This window comes from Mustelus asterias, chromosome 14, assembly GCF_964213995.1.
Source record: "Mustelus asterias chromosome 14, sMusAst1.hap1.1, whole genome shotgun sequence".
Lineage (NCBI taxonomy): Eukaryota > Metazoa > Chordata > Chondrichthyes > Carcharhiniformes > Triakidae > Mustelus > Mustelus asterias.
In genome coordinates this window covers 81,822,040-81,849,483 of record NC_135814.1, presented here as the reverse complement: position 1 = coordinate 81,849,483, position 27,444 = coordinate 81,822,040, and the positions used below count along the sequence as shown (strand labels likewise).

Below are 27,444 nucleotides of genomic sequence, written 5' to 3'. Positions count from 1 at the left end.
TGGCCATGCTAAATTCTCCCTCTGTGTACCCAAACAGGGGCGCGGAGTGTGACGACTCGGGAATTTTCACAGTAACGTCATTGGAGTGTTAATATAAGCCTACTTGTGATACTAATAAATAAATTTTAATACATTAACTATTTATTAAAATATATTAAAATAGCCACAAGAGCATGAAGCTGATTACGTGATCGCCATGATTTACATTTTCCGATTTTGAGCCATGGAGAGTGTGGGCTAAAGATCCCATCTATCCAGTTTCATTGACGCTTTCTAATAGAATGAAATTCCACTTGTTAAATACTCATTTTGGTCCACAAATATTGCAATTGTACTAAGAGTTAATATTTGGTAGCAAAGTTCAAAACTTACTTGTACTCTAAGAAGGAAACTAATTAGATTGGAGACAAATCTGGAGATTGGGTCAGAACTTCCGAGGAATGGCAATCAAAGTCAGATTGTAACTTTTTGCTTTACTTTGTTGGGAGCTGCATACCTCTCGCCTGCTCCTCTTACCCAGGCCTAGTGAGAAATATGCAACACAGCTGGCCCTCCAGTGCAGGCAGCAGCGTTGGGGCAAGTGAACTACCAGCTGACATCAACCAGGGAAGTTTGAGAAGCTAAGGAGAAGGCAAGTGTGTAAGTTAAGTGGTGGTAGGGTGGTTGGAAGCGTGGGCTTAGGATGGGTCAGAGTGGGGGGATAGTGAGGGTTGGGAGGATATTCGGGGCATCTGGAAGAAAGTCGGGGAGTGGGAAGATAGTCGGTGGTGTAGTTGGGAGGGTGGGAAATAGTAGGAGATGGATGGAAGGGAGGTAGTTGGGTGATTGGGTTAGTACCATCGCCCAAATGTTTGAAGTGGTTTTAGTCCTTCTAACTTTTCCTGGGTAACAATTCTGCCAAAAGAGTTGGAACCATCTGGAGTCTCCGATTTGAATCAGAATGCTGAATATTTCCTAGTGCAGGATAATTTCCCCTCTCCAAATCATAAATGTTGATGGCGCACCCAGGATCTTGTTCTTCCCCCTCACAGAATTTTCTCAACAATACGGTCCACAGTGTTGTTAGGAATTTCAAGGTTATCTATCTGTACAGCTTTTGAAACTTCACATCAAAAACAGCCTTTATTTAGCAGCCTACCCTTTATGATGGAAGCACATGGACATGTGCCATTCCTTAATTAAGTTTAAATTTTGCCATGTATAATGAACCTGTTATTGAAAGAATCTAAGATGGTCAAAATTCTAGAAATTTCCCACAAGTTGTTGTCCACAACACACAGGAAAAATGGTTGCAGTTCAATCTGAGGAACAAATTAATTGAGTCCTAATTTTTCACATTTCAAGAAGTTAATTGTGACACTTAATTTTGTACAAAAATCAAGTTAAGGATAGCTTCATCATAGCTGCCTCAGATCTTAAAATAAGCGTAGACACAAACCCTGGTTGTAAGAGAAATTCTTTGATGTTATCCAAGGCGCACAGTTTATTAGTATTCATTTTCTTAGAGCCATGTGTTGCAATTTTTTGTCTTAATTTGTATTCCAAAATAGTTAACCAGCTTCCATTAATATTAACTTAACTTTAAATGATGTAGGGAGGAGTGGGAACTTAGTGATGCATACTAACATAATTATCACGTTTTCTTCAATGAAGACAAAGAACATAACATTTGGTATATGCATCAATTGTTTTGGGTGCTAAAACAAGTGTGACTTTGTCCTTGGCTAAATAAATCTAAAGTAAGAAGCCTTTAAAATAATTATAATTTTACAACATGCAAAAGCCGGTGTTCACGCCTATAACAATTCACTATTGGCAAATTCACTATGTCAGCCCATCAGTTTCATCCGAAGGTGATCTGAAGGTGGGCTGGTAATGTATTTCAAACATTCTAAAACTGCAGCATTAATTTATGAATGAATGTCATTTTGCTGATCACTGCCTTCCATCAGGATACTATTTTGCAGCTTTCCACAGGCATTTGTAAAGTGATGGCCTTTTATTGAACCTATTAGCTGTAGGTTTAGAAACGTTTACCGCTATTAACCTTGCATTTTTATGACCTTGTCATTGGAGAAAGAATTGATTCAGATAACTGTTCAATATAATGGAATATAACAAATCTTAGGGCAAAAGTCACCGCTTATATGTATTTCGCTTTTAACTGAATTAGCAAATCTCCTGTGCTATTGATCACAGCAAGTTGGCGGAGGCAGTGTTGCACTTTTTCTCCAAGAGGAATTGTAAAAAAAAAGTTGTATTTGGTCAGAAGATAAAGCATCACAGTCACGAGTGTGTAAACCATTTTAGCATTTCAACAGCAAACACTGTTCTGTGAGTTTAGGATATCACTGGGAGTACATGCTGGGATTTAGTAGCACAACAATAGGCTTCTGGAGTTTAGCATTATGGAGCCTCCTTTGGGTTGCCAGCATTATGTGGAGGTCAAGTTCAGAGCTTGGCAGGATTGTGGGTTGGGGAGCTGGAGGTAGAATGAAAGTTTTAGCTCACTGATGGATTCCCAGGGTCTGTCAGAGACCATCCAGGTCTGAAAGCAATGATTTTGATGAGGTTATTGTTGTTATGGAATCGTGGTTTTAAATTTGTTTCCGGTAAAACTAAACTCTGCATTTTTGTTTAGAAAAAAAGCTGTATAAAGGAGGTTGATGATTCCAATCTGTGGCTCAGATTTTCATCAAGGTGTCAGAGTTGGGTGCAGTGCAGAAGGGTCAAGGACACAATCTTATTTGGCTCGAGCTAAAGAACAAAGAAAGGTACAATTCCATTGCTCAGTATAGTTAACTGAGGGAAGTGAGTGTGGAAATTATAAAGTCATTGGCCAGTATTTTCCAATCTTCTTTAGACTCTGGGGTGATGCCAGACAACTGCAGAATTGCAAATGTTGTTCAAAAACAAGGCTGTAAAGCTGAGCCCAGCAACTATAGGCCCGTCAGTTTAACTTCAGTTGTTGGCAAACATCGAGAAACAATAATTCAGGACAAAATTGAGTCACATGGACAAATGGAACTTCAAAAGAACATGGATAAACTGGTGGAATGAGCAGAAAGGTGGCAGATGAAGTTCAATGTGGAGCAATGTGAAATGATTCCTTTCCCCAGGAAGAACATGGAGAGACAATATTAAATAAAGGATGCAACTCGGAAGATGATGCAGGAGCAGAGGGATGTGGGCGGACATTAGTCATTGAAGATGGTCAGACAGATTGAGAGAGCAGTTAATAAAGTATACAGCATCCCAAGCTTTATTAGAAGGGGCAACAATTACAAGCGCAAAGAGATTATGTTGAACTTGTCTGTTTTTGGAGACCAGTAGTGATTCCTGCTGATGTTATGTCACGCCAGCAGATAGGAACATATGACATTCCTGGAAGATACGGTGTTAAGCTGTTTTGATGTATTTAAATGCACTGGGTGTGAACCTGATTACACTGCTAGGGGGGGGCAGGGAAGATCTCAGACTGAGATTCTTTTAAGGTTATCGGGGATAGGCGGGATGCAAATTTGAAGTTGCTATCAGATCAGCCATGTTCTTATTTAATGGTGGGAACAGGCTCAAGGGGCTCCTGCTCCTTGTTTGCGTGTTTGTATGTAAAATGCAAAGCTGGATTCAAAAACAAACTTACCTACATCACTAATAGCTCCTGTTTCATTTGACTTGAACTTCCTGCTCATGATCAGAAAGACATCATCTCAAATGCTGAAACTCCTCTTAAGGGATTATTGTCAGTTTTAACTTTTGATGTTGTCTTTTTAAGTCATATTCTGTTTTTGACTTCTGTCTTAATTGAGATTTTACTCATTGAACCTGGATGTGGAAAAAATGTATTCCTGATCAGCCTTGATGTGTCGTACTGTTTATTGAATTCTTAGGTGAAATCTTGATGTTATTTAAGTAATAATTAGATGCAACAATGGGGGGATCATTAGAGTCTTTGGGCCATCACCATTCTTGCATTCAGAATCATCATCTGTATTTATCTTTCTTTATCATCACTAGAATATCTTCTCCCTAATTGTGGTATTCTGTTTCAGTAATTAGTGAGCAACATCGGCCTATGGGATATTATGAGAAACACCGTAGCATCATTACATTTTTGTTTCTGGGAAAGCATGTAGACTGGAACTCAGCCTGTGCCAAATTTAACACGGGATAAGCAGAATAATTGCTGAGAGTTGTGATCTTGTAGTGTAGTATGCCTAGAATTGATTAAAGAATAACATTGGGGAATGAAAGGATACAAGTTGGCATTAAAATCATACTGGAAACTAGCCTAGTGTTGGCAGGGTATTTATGATACTCCATGAGTTTGCTGGTAATGATGTGTCAACATCCATTATATATGTTACATACTTGGTTATAACAAGATAAACTGGGATACTACTTGCCTATCTTTGTTATAATACCATCAAATCTTTGATGGCTTTGCTTACAATGTATCAAAGAATGTGCTAACCTGTAAAAGATTAGGTAGTTCTCTTGATTTGACTAGCAATACATGTGTGTTGTAATCTTCATGTCCAATTGTGTTGTTAAATAATTTGCTAACTAATATAACCAAAAAACAATGTGCTCTCATAGAGCACTATTTTCTGTGTATTTGTTGATTGTGACAGTGTTGTTAAGGTATGCTCCAGAATGCTATGTATTTTTGCACTCACTATACAAAAAGAGAAATTCTTAAAATCAGCACTATATGTGTAAGGTTTAATTTTGTTCTCCGGATGATGTCCATGTGCCTTAAACTCAACCTTTTTTTTGGTTCCTTTATCTCCTTCCCATTTTTTGTTGCAGCATCAGGAAGAAGTTTTGACATTAAACCAGTTCCGGCACCAGAAGGTAAGATATCTGGCTTACATTATGTTCACCACCATTGATACATTGCTCAAATAAAAAAAGTAGATTCAGATTGTTCCAATGCTATATCCACAAGTCAATAACTAATGTATTCTAAGGCTTTAGAACAGGCATTATTTTTGTTTTGCGTCCACTAGGATGATCTTAATATATGTAGGAGACAACATGATGGGCAGAGTTTTGCATGAGTGAACTTTCTGAAGGGTAAATTTGAAAAGGCTATGTTAGAAAAATTGAGTCTGGATGTAATCAAGTGAAGCTGAGAGTCTTTACAGCAGTCAAAGTGAGCTTAAAATGAAGACAGATGATTTTTACAGAGGCAGAAGGAGAAATCTGTATAATGGATAAGATGCATGCAGTGTGATGCTCAAGGTAGGGTCAGTTAGGCTGCTGCAGTTCAGATTCAGAAAGCAGTCAGGATGAATGCCAAGTCAGTAGTCTGTAGAATTTGGCTGAAGCCAAGCTAGGCATTATCGGCCTTTCCTATTTAACCCTTATACGGTGGGCAAATAACTACGAGTAGACGTCTTATTAGTACAACCAATATTTATTTAAACCAGCACAATCAATAATCACCCACCCAACCAACGCTAAGTTATCTTACAGGAAAATACTAAAGTTCAAGTCCAATACAAGACCTTGACTTAACTTTGCGTGACTGGCAAGTACCCAAGCAGATATTGGCCTTTATCTGTGCGCTGGTCTCGGTAGTCGTCTGCGTAGTCTGGTCCTTTGGTCTGGTCTGGCACTCTGGCTCTGGTCTTCCTTCCTTCCTTCTCGGGTGTGGTGGCTCTCCTCGTGCTGGTCGTCGCTGGCGATGGTCACCGTTGTTGTAGCCTGTTCATGGGGTCAGAGCGAGACAGAGAGCGAGAGAGAGAGCTTCTTCTGTTGTGCATGAGCTTTTATCCCTCCCTGGTTTTGTGTCCTTTTGGGCGGTCTCCTGATTCTTGTCAATCGATCAGGGCTTGATCACCCTGATCGATAAAAGTCCAATCAGGTGCTGCCACACCGAGCTCTGGGTGTGTACCCAACACAGTAAGAGTTTTAACAACACCAGGTTAAAGTCCAACAGGTTTATTTGGTAGCAAATACCATAAGCTTTCGGAGCGCTACTCCTTCGTCAGATGGAGTGGAAATGTGCTCTCAAACAATGCACAGAGACACAAAATCAAGTTACAGAATACTGATTAGAATGCGAATCCCTACAACCAGCCAGGTCTTAAAGATACAGACAATGTGGGTGGAGGGAGCATTAAGCACAGGTTAAAGAGATGTGTATTGTCTCCAGACAGGACAGCCTGCAAGTCCAGGAGGCAAGCTGTGGGGGTTACTGATAATGTGACATAAATCCAACATCCCGGTTTAGGCCGTCCTCATGTGTGCGGAACTTGGCTATCAGTTTCTGCTCAGCGACTCTGCGCTGTCATGTGCCGTGAAGGCCGCCTTGGAGAACGTTTACCTGAAGATCCACGGCTGAATGCCCGTGACTGCTGAAGTGCTCCCCCACAGGAAGAGAACAGTCTTGCCTGGTGATTGTCGAGCGGTGTTCATTCATCCGTTGTCGTAGTGTCTGCATGGTTTCCCCAATGTACCATGCCTCGGGACATCCTTTCCTGCAGCGTATCAGGTAGACAATGTTGGCCGAGTTGCAAGAGTAGGTACCGTGTACCTGGTAGATGGTGTTCTCACGTGAGATGATGGCATCCGTGTCGATGATCCGGCACGTCTTGCAGAGGTTGCTGTGGCAGGGTTGTGTGGTGTCGTGGTCACTGTTCTCCTGAAGGCTGGGTAATTTACTGCGGACAATGGTCTGTTTGAGGTTGCGCGGTTGTTTGAAGGCAAGAAGTGGGGTGTGGGGATGGCCTTGGCGAGATGTTCGTCTTCATCAATGACATGTTGAAGGCTGCGGAGGAGATGCCGTAGCTTCTCCGCTCCGGGGAAGTACTGGATGACGAAGGGTACTCTGTCCACCGTGTCCCATTTTTGTCTTCTGAGGAGGTCGGTGCGGTTTTTCGCTGTGGCGCGTCGGAACAGTTCAGCCTTGGATCTTCAGGTAAGCATTCTCCAAGGCGGCCTTCACGACACACGACAGCGCAGAGTCGCTGAGCAGAAACTGAACTTGGACTTTAACCTGGTGTTGTTAAAACTCTTACTATGTTCACCCCAGTCCAACGCCGGCATCTCCACATCATGTGTACCCAACAGCCATGCCTGTAGGTGCTGGAGGCACATAGAGTTCACACCTTCCCCCCCCAAACAAGGGGCCATGGTGCCCTGATGTCTGGTACACAACCCAGTGTGACCAGAAAGTCTCTCTCATCCTGGAGATGAAACATATCCTGTGGATTCACACATCCGGGTTGCAGCCTGTTTATCTCTGTCGTTTAGGCTGCAGCCTGTCGTTTTAGTTCTTGCCCAATTGTCCCAGAGTGCTTTACAAATCGCCATTTTAGATGGCCCGTTTGGCCACAAAGGACATTCAGACTTATCGATGACTTGATGTTGGTCTTGCAATCATACAGAACAGAGGTGGTAAGAATTTAATATGATGGTGAGACGATGCTGGATTATAACAGCAGACACACAGAAACTTGTATTTTTTAAGTTTCAAAGGGGCAACAACATAAATGAGAATGACATGCTTAGCATGGCATTAATGCAGTTGGCATGGTGTCATCCAGCCTCACCTGCACTTACCTCCCCGCTGTTCGGTCCTCACATTGGCGAGAATTACATCACCAGTGGAGATGGGAATACCATGGTACCATAACTGAGACGTTAACCTTTCACTTCAAAGTCCAAGCAATTATTTCTTTCTTGTTCTGTAATCCTGTTTGGATTTTGTGACCATTTGGAAATGACCATTTTTAACATTGGATTTATGATTTATCTGCTAATGGAGCAAACATCAAGGGCTGTTAGTGACAGCAACTTGTGATCAAGGATTTAAACTTCTTTTTTGATCTCTCTAATACACACATTTCTGTGACCCATGAAGACAGAAAGTTTGGACATATCCAGTTAAAACACTATGCAGCAGCCATGTACTTTTATTACATGAGGTTTGTGGTTATAAATCAACTCGCCCCTCCTACAAAGTGACTTGAATGGAACGATTGCGGTGTGGAGCGTGCCTGAGCGATCAGCATGGATCACTCCAGTTTTTGCACCGTTGTAATACTTAGGTGACAATCTTACAAAAAAAAGCAAGGAAACGGGACCTGTTTCAGACCTGTTTTTTTGGGCGGGTTTGAAAATGAAATCTTATGACACTCCGTCACTTTTCTGGACAGAAGGGCGATTCTCACTAGTTATGGGGGGTGGGGGCAGAGCCTAAGTTCACCAATGAAGCTGGCTGGAAACTGCTTAGAGTGCCAATGCACAGGCGCCCCAATTTCCAAGTGAACGGGAAGATTTCCTGCACACTCCAATCAGACCCCTCCCCCTTGGCAGTGCCCTGGTACAGTTGTGCCCTGTGGGCAGTGCCAGGGTGCCAATTGGCACTGCTAGGCTGGCAATGCCTCATGGGCACTGCCTGGGCACGCCCCTGACCATCTGCGTGTGTCAATAGCCTCCGACTTCCACACCACCCCCCCCCCACCCCTGGTGAGGCCATCACGTCTGGTCTCCACTCGTGATGTAATTCTTGTCGATGTGAGGACTGAACAGTGAGGAGGTGGGTAAAAGTGAGACTGGACGACTCCATGCCAACTGGTATTAATATCATGCTAAGAAGTCATTAATATGTAAATCAACTTTGCGCCCTTTTTGGGCACAAAGCTGATCCTGCTGGAAAAACAGTGCTGGCAACTTTGTGTGCAGTGAGAAACTGGCTGCGAACCCAGTTTTTCATTCCACATGCAATCTCGCTGGCTCGCGACACCAATAAGATTGAGATTTTTTGGGAGAAAATTCCACCTATGGTTTCACAATATAGCGGCAATGCTGACTGTGATTTTGCTTCTGTAGTCTATAATCTATATATGGAAGATAATCTATGAGATCACGCTCTGTACTGTACTTAACCTGGATGATTGATGCTGCTAAGAATATGTGAATTAAATTGTTCTGTACAACTCTGAAGAATACTTTGAAAAAAATTAAAACACTGTTATTTAAAAATAGCCTTGATTTTTAGCTAATATGAATTCTGATTTTAAGCTCAGAAATTTCTTTACAAATTTACACTCCCTTGCCTTCAAGTGATACTGATGACGGACTATAATGACGTTAACTGACTTTCGTATAGAAACAAGATACTGAGTAGTGCTGTTAATGAAAAGTCCCATTCTGATACTTGCATTTTTTACTCAATTCATGTTTTGACTTGAGATTTTTGACTGAACCTCTAATAGGCATTAAAGTGTCATTGAGTATGGTAGTGTAGTGGTCATGGGTAGAATTTGATGTTTACAATGGGGGTATTGCCCATTGGCTGGAGAACTGGCAGGAGCCCTCAATAGCCTCTGTTGGAGAAGACCCAGTGGGATTTAGTGTGCTGCAGGCACTTAAGTGGCCAGCGTCAGTCCTTGCCCAAGATTAAGGACCCAAAGGATGAAACTCTTGCCCCCTCAGTCGGAAGCCGGCAGTGCACCCATCAAAGGACCAGAATCAATAAGGGACTCCAGACCAAAATGAGGGCAGGGTGGCGGTCTTGGGAGAGGCTGTCATGGAAGAGGAGAGAGTGGGGTCAGTTGGCTGTCAATTGACCGCCATCCCAATGCCAGGTTGCTAGATGAGGCCTTTAATGCAAGACTCCCACCACCCACCCAACCCAGCCCCAAAAGATGAGGCTCTCGATGTTGCAACCCCACTGCACCTGCCTTTGTTTGAATACCAGCAATAGCGGGTTGTTCTCTTTTGTGGGCATTAATTGCCCGCTGAGGATCCTCAATTAATTGGACAAGAAGACCATCCACATGCCTTCCGGCACTGGACATAATGGCAGAACGGTGGTGGGGTCCCCAACCAGTACCCTCCCAACTCATTAACTTCCCCTGCTTCTGAGCTCACCACCTGTGGGGTGGGGGGCAGTAAATTCTGTTCTATATGTCTGGACTAATAATTCAGAGTGTGAGAGTTCAAATCCTGCCAAGGCAGTTTGAGAACTTAATTGAATTTAAAATAAATATCCTCCAAATAAATCTGGCATTCATAAAAGTGACTATGAAGTTGTCAAAATGTCATGAAAACCCAACTGATTCATAAGGGATAGAACCCGCTGTTCTTGTCTCGTATGGCCTATATGTAACTCCAGTCTCTCACTGAAATAGCCAAATAAATGACTCGATTATGAGCGGTAGATAATAAATGTAAGACTTGTCCACAGTGATCTTTTTCTAAAAAACAAACCTGTTTTATTCTGGACTGTTCTTGGTTCTCATGACTTCATCCTTTTCCACTCTTGAACTTTGATTGAACCCCAGTGGGAAAAAGAAGGGCTGAGTACAATACTCTTAATTCACTGTTTGAGTCAAGCCAGTGCTTTATATTTCCAAATCACACGCATTAGCAGGGATGAAATATTGTCACCAAAGTTAACAGAATATTGCTAATTCACTACTCAGTAAAACATATTGTCATTAATCGTTCAACTATAGTTACCCCGTAAGGGATTTTGATAATGGTTTTAATGAGATAGTGTTGAATTTCATGACAAGCATGAATTATGTTTATTAGAGTTCCTTTTAGTTGTTGTGAGTTTGAGAGAGAACAAACAACCATTTATATCTGACTGTATATCAGGAACATTAGATATTCCACTAAGGTATTTGGCTTTTACTGTTATGATAGAATGTGAATAAAATTATAATGAAGTGTTTTGTATTTTATTAATTTATATAAATTCTGATTATCACAAAGTTGTTATTGAGTAAAGTCTGAGATATATTTGTATGTATTTCAATTTTTAATGTTGCTTCTTTCTACTAAAATGGAATATCCCTTTTTGTGTATTTAATTATTGGGTTCTTATATTTTCTGAAGAGAAATGCAATTTTTGTGTAATTTGTGTAATTTTTGCACTTTGCTCTTCAGTCTTTTTTTCTGTTCTCTTGCTCCAATTTTTCTCTGTCCCTTTTTGTAAATTTGTTTCTCCATTATATTCATTGTTTTACCCCTGCCTTTTTATTGACTATTTGGAGTTATTCCTGAACTCCATACTGAGAATGTAGGAGATCACATCAGACAACAGAAGGAAATGCATGAAATTGCTACAATGGCAAATGACATTAATTGGATTATGACTTTTTTTTTCCACAACACAAATTGCTGGAACAGTATTGGGATCATTGACAATGTCAATGTTGCATCTGAGTCCGAAAGAACACCATGCTCTATAGATTATCCCTTAACCAATGAAAGATAAGTAGAGAAAGAAACTGTTCAAGTGACAGAAGGAAGTAGGTTCAGAGACAAAGAAAAATACAAAGATGGACTGAGAGAGTAAATTGGGGAGAGAGAATGAGACAAGGAAAGACAGAAATCTAAAAAGAGAAACCAGAAGAAGGTATTGTAACCCAATTGATTTTCAGAATTCTTGCATTGAGAAGTTAATGGTAATACAAGTATGCTAAATGTGAAAATATTCTTGCTATTTGAAGCATATCACTTCTGTCCATCATGATCAGGAGGAACAGTGCAACACTCCATGGATATTTCATGGTACTGCTTTCAAATGAGTCAAGGTCCATCTAGTTCATCCTCTACCATTCCTGATAATTATATGATATGATAATGAAGTTGTTGACTAAACATAGCAATTAATCACAATCAATTAGCCCACAAGAGAATTCAAAGTGATGTCAAAAACCCCATTGATGGACAGCTTTGGAAACCTTGGTCCAAAATCATCTCTTCCATCCCAAGAATGGTGCACTTAGCAAATCGCGTCTCAAATTATTTATATACTGTGTCTCAAAATGTTACTTCCTGTAATAATTCTGTCTGATTTTAATGTTCAAATGTCAAAATCGCTTTGTGTTCTGAATGTCATTGCCTTCCGCGGCTAACAAGAATGTGTATGATGAGCCTGGCCTAAAATTTTCTATCAAAGTTGAGTACCATGACAAGCCCATAAATCACATCATTAACAGTGTGTTGCAGACATTATTGCCAGCCCTAAATTGATGTGGGAATAATTTATGTTAACATCGTAAATCCAACAGCTTTGTGATGTGCGATTAATTTAAATGGGGAGCCTCATAAAGGGAAGATATTTTATTGGCTCTTGCTAAGGCTTAACATAGGAGTGGTGTAAATTGTCCAGCACTGTGCAGGGAATAAGACTGCTGACTTGTTCCTTCTATGCGGCAAGCTGCTGGATTGATAAGTTAATAATAGCAGATGTCATTAATGCATCATGAAAATTCCAGCAATTTCTGAAAGTTTGCCCTAATTTCATCATGTGAATCCATCAGAAATTATTAAAAGTTTTGCTTTACTTTGTACTCACAGCTGACATTACTTTTGTATTTTTCCAAATCATCTGCAGCTACCTCGAAACTCAAAATTGTTCTTGACACACTGTTTGAACAAAAACAAACTGAGGTCATGCAGAGATATTTTGCAAAGATTTATCTAATTGTTCTACCCCCCATCTCCTCCCATACCTTTCTCATAGAATCCTACAGTGCAGAAGGAGGCCATTCGGCCCATCGAATCTGCACTAACCACAGTCCCATCCAGGCCCCATCCCACAACCCCATGCATTTACCCTAGCTAGTCCCCCTGACACTAAGGGGCAGTTTAGCATGGCCAATCCACATCTTTGGACTGTGGGGAAAAAACCAGAGCACCTGGAGCAAACCCACGCAAACACGGGGAGGATGTACAAACTCCACACAGACAGTGACCCAAATCTGGAATCGAATCCAGGTCCCTGGCGCTGTGAGGCAGCAGTGCTAACCACTGTGCTATCGTGCCGCCCTTTTATTTCCACAACATGTGTAAATAGAGGTGATGTACTAATGCAGTATTCATCCTTCCTTATTCTCCATATGATTTCCAATTTTCATTTGTAATAAACAGTATGCTTTTAATGTTTATAATTGTTTTCATTATTGTCCTTCATTTTTCGCACTAGTTTTTCTTTTCCCTGTTTTTATTGTTCCTGTTTTGTATTTTTGACATTTTTTGCATTCTTAATCCTAGATTTAAAAAATTTAAGTCTTATTTTAATTTTAAATCCTCGTTGAATCTATGGAACTCAAGTTTTTTTTCCTGCACTATCTTTATTTCTTCTGAGAATAGTGCCGAATTCTACCGCCCTGCCCACCACGGAATCAGAGTGAGCGAGGGGCGAACAACAGAAATATCCATTGACCTCGGGCAGGAATTTCAGGTCTCGCTTGAACGAGGTCGTAACATCCCGCTGGGTCTCTGTGTCCAAATCATCTCACGATTGACTTGAGCACTGTCCTATTTTCCAACTTTTCCTTCCAGTTTATCTAGTCATGTTTCCTTTTCATCTAATTTAAACCAGAAGAAAACACAAGTTTTAGTTGCTATGAGGTAAACTGTATTCTAATAATACATTGCATGATATTCTAATCCAGTCAATATAAAATAGTCTTTCTGCTCACTAGCCATGAAGAAACCCATCTATATATGTTGAAGTGTCAATTCAAAAAAGAAAAACAATATTTCCTTTTACTGTTGGTTGATAACCTAGTATTTCCCCAAGAGCAGGGGCAGCAATTAGTCTCTAATTGACAAAGATGTTCCTATTTAACCCCATTTTACCACAGCCAGTATTTGATCCCAGTAATTTAAAAGGAATAGGACAGAGTAAACAAAACTCCAAAGTAGCAATTAAGCATCACTATTGTGAACAACTTAAACACAACACAAAGGCAGAGCAGCTGGTTCACTTAAATGAATGGAATAACTTAAGCAGAATAAAATATGGTTTCCTCAAATTGTATTGCTACTGTAAAGTAGGGCATTTAAGTTTCAAATATAGTGTATCAAGCTATAAAACATCTAGAACTATGAGGCACAGTCTAAAAATAAGAGGTCACACGTTTAAGACAGATGAGGAGGAATTTCTTCTCTCAGAGGGCCGTGAGTCTTTGAAATTCTCTGGAGGCTGGGTCAGTGACTATATTTAAGGTTGACTTAAGAGAAATTTTGATTTATAAATGAATCAAGGGTTAAAGGATGGTGGGCAGGAAAAGTGGAGTTAAGGCCATAATCAGATCAGCCTTAATCTTATTTAATGGCAGAGAAGATTCGATGGGCTGAATGGCCGAATCCTGCTCCTATTTCTTATGATCTTACTCTGCTGATCACACTGAATTTTCATTGACTTATCTGGGCTAATTTTCTTTTTATTAATTTTTATTTTGGAGGCTCAAGTATCAAAACAAAACTGATCACATTCAAAAACTGACTAACCTTCCTCATATCTGTTCAGCAGAAGTGATCTCTGCCAGGATTGTACAGGAGGTCACAGCTGAGGCAGTGGCAGTGCTCAAAGGAGAACAAGTGAAAGATACTGTACCGAGAGAGCAGCCTTCTGCAGGTATAGAAGCTATATCCTTGATATTTATAATGAGATGGAGTGATGTTTACTTGCTGAAATGCCTCTTGAAGCCTCCTCCTGCATTTGAAAACTGCAAACCAAATCCCCAATATGTAGAGTATCTATTGTTCTAAGTGATTGAGTACTTAATCTTTTTACTTTTGATTTGGTCTGGATTGATAAGGTTGAAACTTACCCTGATAGCCAGAAAACCCTAAAGAAGATAAGTTTGAAACTGGTTAATTACTGTAAGAAGTCTCACAACACCAGGTTAAAGTCCAACAGGTTTATTTGGTAGCAAAAGCCACTAGCTTTCGGAACGCTGCCCCTTCATCAGGTGAGTGGGAGTTCTGTTCACAAACAGGACATATAAAGACACAAACTCAATTTACAAAGTAATGATTGGAATGCGAGTCTTTACAGGTAATCAAGTCTTAAAGGTACAGACAATGTGAATGGAGAGAGGGTTAAGCACAGGTTCAAGAGATGTGTATTGTCTCCAGCCAGGACAGTTAGTGAGATTTTGCAAGCCCAGGCAAGTCATGGGGGTTACAGATAGTGTGACATGAGCCCAAGATCCCGGTTGAGGCCGTCCTTGTGTGTGGAACTTGGCTATCAGTCTCTGCTCAGTGACTCTGCACTGTGGTGTGTCGTGAAGGCCGCCTTGGAGAACGCTTACCCGAAGATCAGAGGCAGAATGCCCGTGACCGCTGAAGTGTTCCCCAACAGGAAGAGAACACTCTTGCCTGGTTTGTGTCGAGCGGTATTCATTCACCCGTTGTCGTAGTGTCTGTATGATCTCCCCAATGTACCATGCCTCGGGACATCCTTTCTTGCAGCGTATCAGGTAGACAATGTTGGCCGAGTTGCAAGTGTATGTACCATGTACCTGGTGGATAGTGTTCTCACGGGAGATGATGGCATCCGTGTCGATGATCCGGCACGTCTTGCAGAGGTTACTGTGGCAGGGTTGTGTGGTGTCGTGGTCACTGTTCTCCTGAAGGCTGGGTAGTTTGCTGCGAACAATGGTCTGTTTGAGGTTGTGCGGTTGTTTGAAGGCAAAAAGTGGGGGTGTGGGGAATGCCTTGGCGAGATGTTCGTCTTCATCAATGACATGTTGAAGGCTCCGGAGAAAGTGTCGTAGCTTCTCCGCTCCAGGGAAGTACTGGACAACAAAGGGTATTCTGTCCGCCGTGTCCCGTGTTTGTCTTCTGAGGAGGTCGGTGCGGTTTTTCGCTGTGGCGCGTCGGAACTGTCGATCGATGAGTCGAGCGCCATATCCTGTCCTTATGAGGGCATCTTTCAGCGTCTGGAGGTGTCTTTGCGATAGTGTCACACTATCTGTAACCCCCACGACTTGCCTGGGCTTGCAAAATCTCACTAACTGTCCTGGCTGGAGATGATACACATCTCTTCAACCTGTGCTTAACCCTCTCTCCACTCACATTGTCTGTACCTTTAAGACTTGATTACCTGTAAAGACTCGTATTCCAACCATTATTTTGTAAATTGAGTTTACGTCTTTATATGCCCTGTTTGTGAACAGAACTCCCACTCACCTGATGAAGGGGCAGCACTCCGAAAGCTAGTGGCTTTTGCTACCAAATAAACCTGTTGGACTTTAACCTGGTGTTGTGAGACTTCTTACTGTGTTTACCCCAGTCCAACGCTGGCATCTCCGCATCATAACTTAATTACTGGCAGAGGTTGGGAAGATTGTTGGGGAGGGTGGTTCTCTACTGAGAATATCAGTAGAACAGATTTGCCAAAAGGTTGGTACTTAATCAGTTGATGTGTTTATAGAACATGCTGGAATATCTAGCCTACATGAAGACATAGGGGCATAAGAAGTAGGAGTAACTATTTGGCTCCTTAAGCCTGCTCTGCCGTTCAGTAAGATAATGACAGATCTTCTGCCTCAACTGCACATTCCCACCCATCTCCTTTACCTTAATTCCCTCAGAGACCAAAAATATGGCATCCAGAGCTCCCGGGGTAGAGAAGTCCAAAGATACACCTTTTAATGAAGACATTTTTCCTTGACTCTGTTCTAAATGATTGGCCTTTTATCCTGAGACTGTGCTTCTGAGTTCTAGATTCCCAAGCCAATGGAAACAGCCTCAATGTCTACCCTGTCAAGCCACTTCAGAATCTTGCATGTCTCAATGATATCACTTTTCATTCTTCTGAACTCCAGAGAGTATAGGATCAGTTTACATCAATTTTCATTATCGGACAGCCGACTCTTCCTAGAAACCGACCCATTGAACTTTCACAGTACATCCTCCAGTGCAAATATATTCTTCTTTTAACATGGAGACCAAAACTTAACACATTGTTCCAGGTGTGGTTTCACCAAAGTTCTGTGCAACTGTACCAAGAGTTACCAGTGCTCCAACACCCTTGCAATAAAGGTCAACGTGCCATTTGCCTTCATAATTACTTGTTGTACCTGCATGCTAACTTTGTGTTTGTGCAAGTACATCAAAATCTTTCTGAACATGAACATTTACAGGTTTAATCCCCTTTTTAAATAATATTCAGCCTTTCTATTTTTTAACAAGCAAAGTGAATGACTTCATGTTTTTCCACATTATACTTCATCTGCCTCCTTGTTGTCTATTTACTTAACCTGTCTATATATCCTTGCACCTCTTTGTGTCATCCTCACAGCTTACATTCCCACTTGATTTTGTATTGTCAACCTTCTTGGGCAGATTACTCTTAGTCTTTTCATCTAAGATTAATATAAATTGTAAATATCCTCACGGCACTCCATTCATCATAGCTTACCAACTTAAAAAAGGACCATTTACTCCTACTTCATGCTTCCCGTCCATTTAGTAATCCACTTATCATGTTAACATATTACCCCCAATTCCATGTGCCCTTGATCTGCAAATTAGCCTTTATGTGGTATCTTATTCAATGCCTTTTGGAAAAACAAGTATACAACATTTACTGGTTCCCTATTATTCATCCTATCACAGTAAATCTTCACTTAAAATTGTATTTGCATTTCTGACCACATCTGGGAGGCAATGTTGCAGTGGTATTGTCACTGGACTAGTAATCCAGAAACCCAGGGTAATCTTTTGGGAACACAAAGGGCGGTGGTAGGAGGCCATTTGAGTGACTGGAGGCTGGTGTCCAGTGGTGTACCACAAAGTTCAGTGCTGGATCCATTTTTGTTTGTTGTATACATAAATGATATAGATGATAATGTGGGGGAAGAATAAGCAAATTTGCAGATGATGCCAAGATTTGTTGGATGGTTAATAGTGAAGAAAAATGTCGTAGGTTACAGGAAGATATAGATGGGCAGAGCAGTGGCAGATGGTATTTAACCCTGATAAGTATGAGGTGATGTATTTTGGAAGAATTAACAAGACAAGGGAGTATTAAATGAATGGCAGGACACTCGGTAGCTCAGAGGGACAGATAGATTTTGGGGTACTTGTTGACAGATCCCTTATGGAGGTGGAGCAGGTGAATAAGATGGTTAAGAAGCATATGAGACATTTGCAGTCGTGGCATAGTGTTTAAGGGCAAGTCGGTAATGTTGGAGATGTACAGAAGGTTGGTTAGGCCACAGCTGGAGTACTCTGTGTAATTCTGGTCACCTCACTATAGGAAGGATTGCACGAGAGAGGGTACAGAGGAAATTCACAAGGATGTTGCTGGGATGGAGCATTTGAGCTGTAAGGAGAGACTGGATAGGCTTGGATTTCTTTAGGGTAGAGAAGACGGCGGGGTTCATCGTTCCGATGTATAAGATTATGAGGGGTATGGACAGGGTGAATAGAAAACAGTTGTTCATCTTGGTTGAGGGGTTAATCATAAGGAGGCGTAGTTTTGGGGTGAGGGGCAGGAGATTCAGAGGAGATTTGAGAAAACATTTTTTCACTGAAGGTGGTGTGAATCTGGAATGCACTGCCTGGGAAGGTAGTCGAGGCCGGAAACCTTACAACCTTTAAAACGTATTTGGATGAGCACTTGAAACATCATAATATTCGGGGATATGGGACAAATGCAAAAAATGGGATCACCGTGACTTTAGTGGTTGTTATTGTCGGTGCAGGCTCGATGGGCTGAAAGGTCTTTTCTGTGCTGTACAATGCTATGACTCTATGACTGAGGTTTACATCCCACCAAAGCAGTTGGTGGAATTTAAATTCAATAAAAAGTCAAAACAATGATTGTTGATTTGTGGTAAAACCCATCTGGTTCACTAATGTCCTCTAAGGAAGGAAACCTGCCATCCTTATCTGGTCTGGCCTACATGTGACTCCAGAGCCACAGGAATGTGGTTGACTGCTAAATGCCCTTTGAAATGGCCCAGTGAGCTACGCAATTATATTCAATTATGGCAAGGAAAACAAAAAGGAATGAAACTGGATGGACAAGTCAACATTGATCTATGCCCTGGAAACAATAATGATTTGGTTTGATTTGATTTATTATTGTCACAAGTATTAGTATACAGTGAAAAGTATTGTTTCTTGCACGCTACAAAACATACCATACATAGGGAAAGAAATGCGAGACTGCAGAATGTAGGGCCCGATTTTACCATCAAGTTGCGCCCGTTTTCGGGCGTAAAAACTTGGTAAAGTCGGGCATGAGGCGAGCAGTGCGATCCATGCCCACCTTCGCACTGGTTCCACCTTTACCAAGACCTGAAAATGGCTGCAATCAAGACCGTGCCCCAAATGGGCGCGATGGCCATTTAAATGCATTGGCATGCATTTAACTTGACTTAATGGGCTGCACGCCCAACCTTACCGGCACTTTCCCCTTTACCACCACGTTCGCCCATCCAGAATCGGCGGGAAACAGACATTTTCTATACAAAAACCCAATTTGGACACTCCAGTTTGTGAAGAGGTAAGTGCCCAGCGTCCGATGGTCTCTGCCTGTGATCAGTGAGGGGTCCTCTGCCACTCTGCCTGAGATCAGTGGGGAGAAGGGGGTCCGTTGCCACTCTACCTGAGATCGATGGGGGCGAAGGAGGGGGAGGGGCCCACGATTGGTCTGGGTGGCGGAGGGGGTGGGGGGATAAGGGGGTCATAGAATAGAATCATAGAATCTCTACAGTGCAGGAGGCCATTCAGCCCATCGAGTCTGCACCGATCACAACCCCACCCAGGCCCTATCCCTATAACCTCATGCATTTAGCCCAGCTAGTCCCCCTGACACTAAGGGGCAATTTAGCATGGCCAATCCACCTAATCCGCACATCTTTGGACTGTGGGAGGAAACCGGAGGAAACCCATGCAGACAAGGAGAGAATGTGCAAACTCCACACAGACAGTGACACAAGCCGGGAATCGAACCCAGGTCCCTGGAGCTGTGAAGCAGCAGTGCTAGCCACTGTGCCACCCCCGGTCAGTAATGTTGTGGGGGTGGGGCAATGTCTGTGGGGGCCAGCGGGAGGCATTATCTGGCCCTGGAGCGATGTGGCAGGGGAGCCACATTCTATCTTTTTTTTTCTTCGCATGCGCAGTTGGAGGTGCTGATCAGATCTGCAGGATTTCGGGCACGCTAAGCCCTGCCCACAGGCTTCTGCAGCGCGATTCGGAATCGCTGATATTTTTGCAGGCAAAGTGCGTATGGGGGTACCTGAGAACGGGTCTAAAAGTTGGATCTGAAATGCTCCCAGTTTCAAGTCCGCCCAGCACTTAAAATCAAAATGGTAAAATAGGGTCCATAGTGTTACAGTCATAGCTAGGGTGTAGAGAAAGATCAACTTAATCATAGAATCATAGAAACCCTACAGTGCAGAAGGAGGCCATTAGGCCCATCGAGTCTGCACCGACCACAATCCCACCCAGGCCCTACCTCCACATATTTACCCGCTAATCCCTCTAACTACACATCTCAGGGACAATTTTTAACCTGGCCAATCAACCTAACCCGCACATCTTTGGACTGTGGGAGGAAACCGGAGCACCCGGAGGAAACCCACGCAGACACGAGGAGAATGTGCAAACTCCACACAGACAGTGACCCGAGCCGGGAATCGAACCCGGGACCCTGGAGCTGTGAAGCAGCAGTGCTAACCACTGTGCTACCGTGCCGCCCTGGTATGACGTAATATGACCTTAATATGACGTAGGTCCATTCAAATGTCCGATGGCAGCAGGGAAGAAGCTGTTCTTGTGTTGGTTGATACGTGTCCTCAGACTTTTGTATCTTTTTCCTGGTGGGAGAAGGTGGAAGAGAGTATGGGGTCCGGAGTGCTTGGGATTCATGATTATGCTGGTTGCTTTTCTGAGGCAGCGGAAGTGTAGACAGAGTCAATAGATGAGAGGCTGGTTTGCATGATGGACTGGGCTTCATTCACGACCCTTTGTAGTTTCTTGTGGTCTTGTATAGAGCAGGAGCCATACCAAGCTGTGATGCAACCAGAAAGAATGCTCCTATGGTGCATCTGTAAATGTTGGTGAGAGTCGTAGTGGAAAGCAGCTGTGGTTAACCCTGCAAAGCCCCCTTATTAACATCTGGGGGCGTTTGCCAAAATTGAGATAACTGTCTCACAGACAAGTAACAGCTTAATATAATCATAGTCACGGAAATGTACCTTACAAATAATGGGAGTGATTTTAAGCCGTCAACGTAAATGGCGAAAAAGGCCCAAAACCTTGCGAAAGTCAGAAAATGAGATGGCACATTGGTTAGCACTGCTGCCTCACATAGTCATGGACCTGGGTTCAATTCTAGCCTCGGGTGACTGTCTGTGTGGAGTTTGCACGTTCTCCCCATGTCTGCGTGGGTTTCCTCCAAGTGCTCTGGTTTCCTCCCACACTCCAAAAATGTGCAGGTAAGGTTGATTGGCCACGCTAAATTGACCATTACTAATCATAGAATCGCCACATTGCAGAAGGAGGCCATTCAGCCAATCAAGTCTGCACCAATAACAATCCCACTCAGGCCCTATCCCCGCAGCCTCTCATGTTTACCCCGTTAATCTCCCTGACTCTTTCTTGATTTTCCATGTTCCTTGCCCGTATCTGGGTGGCAACCTCATTTCAATAAATTATAATAAATTTAAACATCACCATAAGGCTTCCCTGCGAGGGAATATCTCAGCGAGGCTTACAGCAGGTGTCTAAAAACTTGAAGCAGTTGAGGGGAACCCACCCAGGACACCAAGGTAAGTACAGCATGTGGGTTGGAGAGGGACGTGTCCGGATGTCTGTCCTGGCACTGCACCCTGGTATGCTGGTAGTGCCAACCTGAGATGGGAGGAGCCTGATGCTTGTGGGATGGGGGGGGGGGGGGATGTCCCTCTGCTCATAGGGCGTGGGGAGAGTGTTCTGATGCTAATGAGGCTGCTCTGATGTTTATTGGGGGGAGGGATGCGCACGGTGCCACCTGTCTCTTGTGTGGAGGGGGCATGATCCATCTTGGCCTCCTTTGGAGGTTTCCAGCACCACAGATATTAGTCTTCAGTCAGTTCAATTAACTCTACGTGACATCAAGAAATGGCTGAAGGTACTGGATGCTGCAAAAGCTATGGCAATATTCCAGCACTAGTACTAAATCATAGGATCGCCACATTGCAGAAGGAGGCCATTCAGCCAATCAAGTCTGCACCGATAACAATCCCACTCAGGCCCTATCCTTGCAGCCTCACATGTTTACCCCGCTAATCTCCCTGACTCTAATGGTCAATTTAGCGTGGCCAATCAACCTTACCTGCACATTTTTGGAGTGTGGGAGGGAACCAGAGCACCTGGAGGAAACCCACGCAGACATGGGGAGAACGTGCAAACTGCACACAGACAGTCACCTGAGGCTGGAATTGAACCCGGGTCCATGGCCATGTGAGGCAGCAGTGTTAACCAATGTGCCACAGAGTTTTGTTCCAGAAATCGCTGCGTCCATAACAAAGCTGTTCAAGTACAGGTGCAACAATGGACATCGACCCGGAAATGTGGAAAATTGACTGGGTATGTCCTTTGCAAAGAGACAAGATAAATCCAACCCATCCAATTGCCACCCCATCAATCTACTCTCGATCATCAGCAAAGTGATGGAAGGGGTCATCAACAGCACTATCAAGTGGCGCTTACACAGCAATAACCTGCTCATGGACACTCAGTTTGCGTTCTGCCAGGGTAATTCAACTCCTGACCTTATTACAATCTTGGTTCAAACATGGATAAAAGAACTGAATTCCAGAAGTGAGGTGAGAATGACTGCCCTTGATATCAAGACAGCTTTGACTGAGTATGGAATTAAGGAGCCCGAGCAAAACTGGAATCAGCGGGAAAATTCTCCATTGATTGGAGTCATGCCTGGGACAAAGGAAGATGGTTGTTGTGGTTGGAGGTCAAATATCTCAGCTCCACTACAGTAGGTCCGCAGGGTAGTGTCCAAGGCCCAACCATCTTCAACTGCTTCATTTATGACCTTCCTTCCATCTTAAGGTCAGAAGTGGGGATATTTGTGGAAGACTGTGCAATGTTCAGCACCATTCTCAACTCCTCGATACTGAAGCAGTTTATATCCAAATGCAGTAAGACCTGGACAATATCTAGGCTTGGGCTGACAAGTGGCAACTAACATTTGAGCTACACAAGTGCCAGGCAATGACCATCTCCAACAAGAGGGGATATAACCATCACCCCATAGCATTACTGTTGCTGAATGCCCATGATCAACATCCTGGCATTACCAATAACCAGAAACTGAACTAGACTAAATATATAAACACTGTGGCTACAAGAGCAGGTCAATGGCGAGGAATCCTGCAGTGACCTGATGAAGTGTATTCCAGGACATTGTGGGAGGCTAGGGAGGAAATTGCGGGTCCCCAGCACAGATATTTGAATCATCGATAGTCACGGGTGAGGTGCCTGAAGATTGGAGAGTGGCAAATGTTGTGCCTTTGTTTAAAAAGGGCTGCAGGGAAAAGCCTGGGAACTACAGGCCAGTGAGCCTCACATCTGTGGTGGGTAAATTGTTGGAAGGTATTTTGAGAGACAGGATCTACAGGTATTTAGAGATGCAAGGACTGATTAGGGACAGTCAGCATGGCTTTGTGAGTGGAAAATCATGTCTCACAAATTTAATTGAGTTTTTTGAAGGGGTAACCAAGAAGGTAGATGAGGGCAGTGCAGTTGATGTTGTCTACATGGACTTTAGCAAGACCTTTGGCAAGGTACCGCATGGTAGGTTGTTGCATAAGGTTAAATCTCACGGGATACAGGGTGAGGTATCTAAATGGATACAAAATTGGCTTCTTGACAGAAGCCAGAGGGTGGCTGTAGAGTTGTTTTTCAAACTGGAGGCCTGTGACCAGCGGTGTGCCTCAGGGATCAATGCTGGGTCCACTGTTATTTGTCATTTATATTAATGATTTGGATGAGAATATAGGAGGCATGGTTAATAAGTTTGCAGATGACACTAAGATTGGTGGCATAGTGGACAGTGAAGAAGGTTATCTCCAATTGCAACGGGATCTTGATCAATTGGGCCAGTGGGCTGACGAATGGCAGATGGAGTTTAATTTAGACAAATGCAAAGTGATGCATTTTAGTGTGATTGAACCAGGGCAGGACTTACTCAGTTAATGTTAGGGTGTTGGAGAGAGTTACAGAACAAAGAGATCGAGGGGTACATGTTCATAGCTCCTTGAAAGTGGAGTCACAGGTGGACAGAGTGGTGAAGAAGGCATTCGGCATGCTTGGTTTCATCGGTCAGAACATTGAATACAAGAGTTGGAATGTCTTGTTGAAGTTGTACAAGACATTGGTAAGGCCGCACTTGGAATACTGTGTGCAATTCTGGTCACCCTATTATAGGAAGGATATTATTAAACTAGAAAGAGTGCAGAAAAGATTTACTAGGATGCTACCGGGACTTGATGGATTGAGTTATAAGGAGAGGCTGGATAGACTGGGACTTTTTTCTCTGGAGAGTAGGAGGCTGAGGGGTGATCTTATGGAAGTCTATATAATAATGAGGGGCACAGATCAGCTAGATAGTCAATATATTTTCCCAAAGGTAGGGGAATCTAAAACTAGAGGGCATAGGTTTAAGGTGAGAAGGGAGAGATACAACAGTGTCCAGAGGGGCAATTTTTTCACACAGAGCGTGGTGAGTGTCTGGAACAAATTGCCAGAGGTAGTAGTAGAGGCAGGTACAATTTTGTCTTTTAAAAAACATTTAGATAGTTACATGGGTATGATGGGTATAGAGGGATATGGGCCGAATGCGGGCAATTGGGATTAGTTTAGGGGGTTTAAAAAAAAAAGGGCAGCATGGACAAGTTGGGCCGAAGGGCCTGTTTCCATGCTGTAAAACTCTATGACTCTATGAGTAACTCAGCCTGTCTACCAAGGCGCAAGTCAGGAGTGTAATGGAATACTCTCCACTTGCCTAAATAAGTGCGGTTCCGAAAACACTCAAGAAGCTCAACACCGTCCCAGACAAAGCAACCCCCTTGATTGCTACCCTTCCCCAAATATTCGATCCCTCCACCACTGATGAACAGTGGCAGCTGTGTGTACCATCTACACGATGCATTGCAGGAACTCGCCAAGGCAGCACCTTCCAAACCTACGACCACTACTGCCTAGAAGGACAAGAGCAGCAGATACATGGGAAGACTAACAAGTGGAATTTCCCCTCCAAGACACTCACCATCCTGACTTGGAAATATATCACCATTCCTTTGACCCACCAGTTGCTGGGTCAAAATCTTGCAATTCCCTCCCTAACAGCACTGTGGGTGTACCTACACCTCAGGGACTGCAGCAGTTAAGGAAGGCTGCTCATCACTACTTGAGGGCAACTAGGGCTAGGCAAGAACAAAGAACAGTACAGCACAGGAACAGGCCCTTCGACCCTCCAAGCCTGCGCTGATCTTGATGCCTGCCGAAACTAATACTGTATGCAATTATGGAGTCTGTATCCTTCCATTCCCATCCTATTGGTATATTTGTCCATTTGCCTCTTAAATGCCGCTATCAAATCTGCTCCCACCACCTCCCTGGGTGCAGCGCGTTCCAGACATTCATCACCCTCTGTGTAAAAAAAAACTTGCCTCGCACATCTCCTCTAAACTTTTCCCCATGCACCTTAAACCTATGTCCCCTAGTCAAATTTTCCCAATAAAACTAATGTAAAAGCTGTCACTTCTTATCAGACCAAAAACATTAAAACATTATGGGAGTGATTTTATTACCTTGCTGCGCCCAGCAATCAGTGTGGTGAGCTGGGAAAATACAGTGTGAAGCTAAAAATCTGATTCGCACCTGGCACCAAACAGTTTGTTTTCTTCCCAGCCCCGTTTTAATTACACAAACCCCTTCACACCCAGAAAGGGCACAAAACTTATTAGCATGAGAATGACTGGATTTCAATATCATTAGGGATTTCTGCATGCGTGCTTACCCCTTCCTAGATTCTTTCCACCTCTCTGGCGAGCCGTCACGCGAATCACTACTGGTCTGCACTAGCACACACATGGCAAATTGGTCATGCCGGGGGGCTCGGAGGCCATCAAAGCCTTGGGAAGTACCTCTTGGCCAGACAATGCCCATCGGGTACTTCCCATGTGGCAGTGCCCCATCAGGCACTGCCTGCGTGCCTGGGGCAATGTCGGGGATTGGAGCAAGGGTGGGGGCAATGATTGGGAATGTGGGGGCGGGGGCGCTATGCAGCGGGGCTGTACAGTGAGGTTATGCAAGGGGGTCGTGCACTGGGGCTATGGGGGAAGGGTTGTGAAGGGGGGGGGCATGTCAGGGGTAGGCCAGGGGACCCATCGGGAGAGCCCCAACGAGAGCGACCTGTATTGGTGTGAGGGGGGAGGGGAAACATGCCACCAATAAAGGAGGGGGGGTCCAATATCTCTAGGGGTTGAGAGGGGGGTCTCCCAGTGTACCTCGAGTTTGGGACGCCCTTGCAAAATGGGGTCGAGCACTCGGAAGCCGGTTTCTCTCTCTCCCCCCCCCCCCCACCACTCCACTATACTGGCGGCAAGCTCCCAACTCTCCAAAAATGTGACAGTCTAAAAGATTGTGATGCGGAACGCACCTGAGAGACTGGCGCAGATCACTCCTATTTTCACGCCGTTATGACACTTGAAACTTTTTGGGAAAATTCCAAATTGAAATACCTTACATTGTTAAATTCTGCATTGGTAAAGGAAAAGGAAACAACATTTCAAAAATAAATTAAAAAAACATAAAAGAAATATGGTAACTTTTTACTTAGCACCTGCTTGCTGCTGATCCTGCTTCCTGAACCTTCTGCTCACCACACATCCTGTTCTCTTAGTCAACCTCCTCGCTTGTGACCATCCAATTTGTGATCTTTGCCACTTTCTGCCACATCCTCTGGCCACATATCCTTTGGGCTCCTGGTCTCTGCTACACTTTGACCTACTTTCTTGCTGTCGACATTCCAGATTTGTGACTTGTGCTGCTCCTTGAGCCTCCCTTCTCACCAAGCTTTCCTCTTGCCAAACCTTCTGCTCCCTAACTCTCCTGCTCTCTGCTTCTCTCTGCTCAAACATTGCTGTGAGTGAGGGCTCTGGAGATGAGTACTGAGAGGCAGGAGGAGTAGCTTCGACTTGCAGAAGTTATGTCATGAGCCAGAGGGTCGACTGTGAGAAAGGGAGCGGTGGAGGGTCAGCAACAAGAGGTTGGGTTAGGAAGCAGGAGAGGCTGCTCCAAAATGGTGCCGATTGGGTCAAAAGGCTGGCGCAAAACAACTTTAAAACAAATCTCATGGTGCTAAACAAGAATACAGGACCCATTAAATGACTGATGTTAATACAAAACCATCCTAAATCATAGAAACCCGACAGTGCAGAAGGAGGCCATTCGGCCCATCGAGTCTGCACCGACAACAATTCCACTCAGGCCCTATCCCCGAAGCCCCACATATTTACCCCGCTAATCCCTCTAACCCAAGACACTAAGGGGCAATTTAACATGACCAATCAACCTAACCCATACACCTTTGGATGGAAATGGGGCAACTTAAAACAGGGACATAATCTAATAATGCAATTCTCAAAAAATTATTTT

At 43.4% G+C, this 27,444-nt stretch overlaps 1 protein-coding gene across 1 annotated transcript in view; it reads left to right on the top strand.

Annotated features, from left to right (window-relative positions):
- Nucleotides 1–27,444, top strand: part of LOC144503408 (microtubule-associated protein 2-like) — a 358,193-nt gene that overhangs the window by 266,300 nt on the left and 64,449 nt on the right. Inside the window, exons 5-6 of the mRNA XM_078227719.1 lie at nucleotides 4,813–4,857; nucleotides 14,294–14,361. Of these exons, the coding sequence (XP_078083845.1) occupies nucleotides 4,813–4,857; nucleotides 14,294–14,361 (113 nt within the window). The remainder of the gene's footprint in view (nucleotides 1–4,812; nucleotides 4,858–14,293; nucleotides 14,362–27,444) is intronic.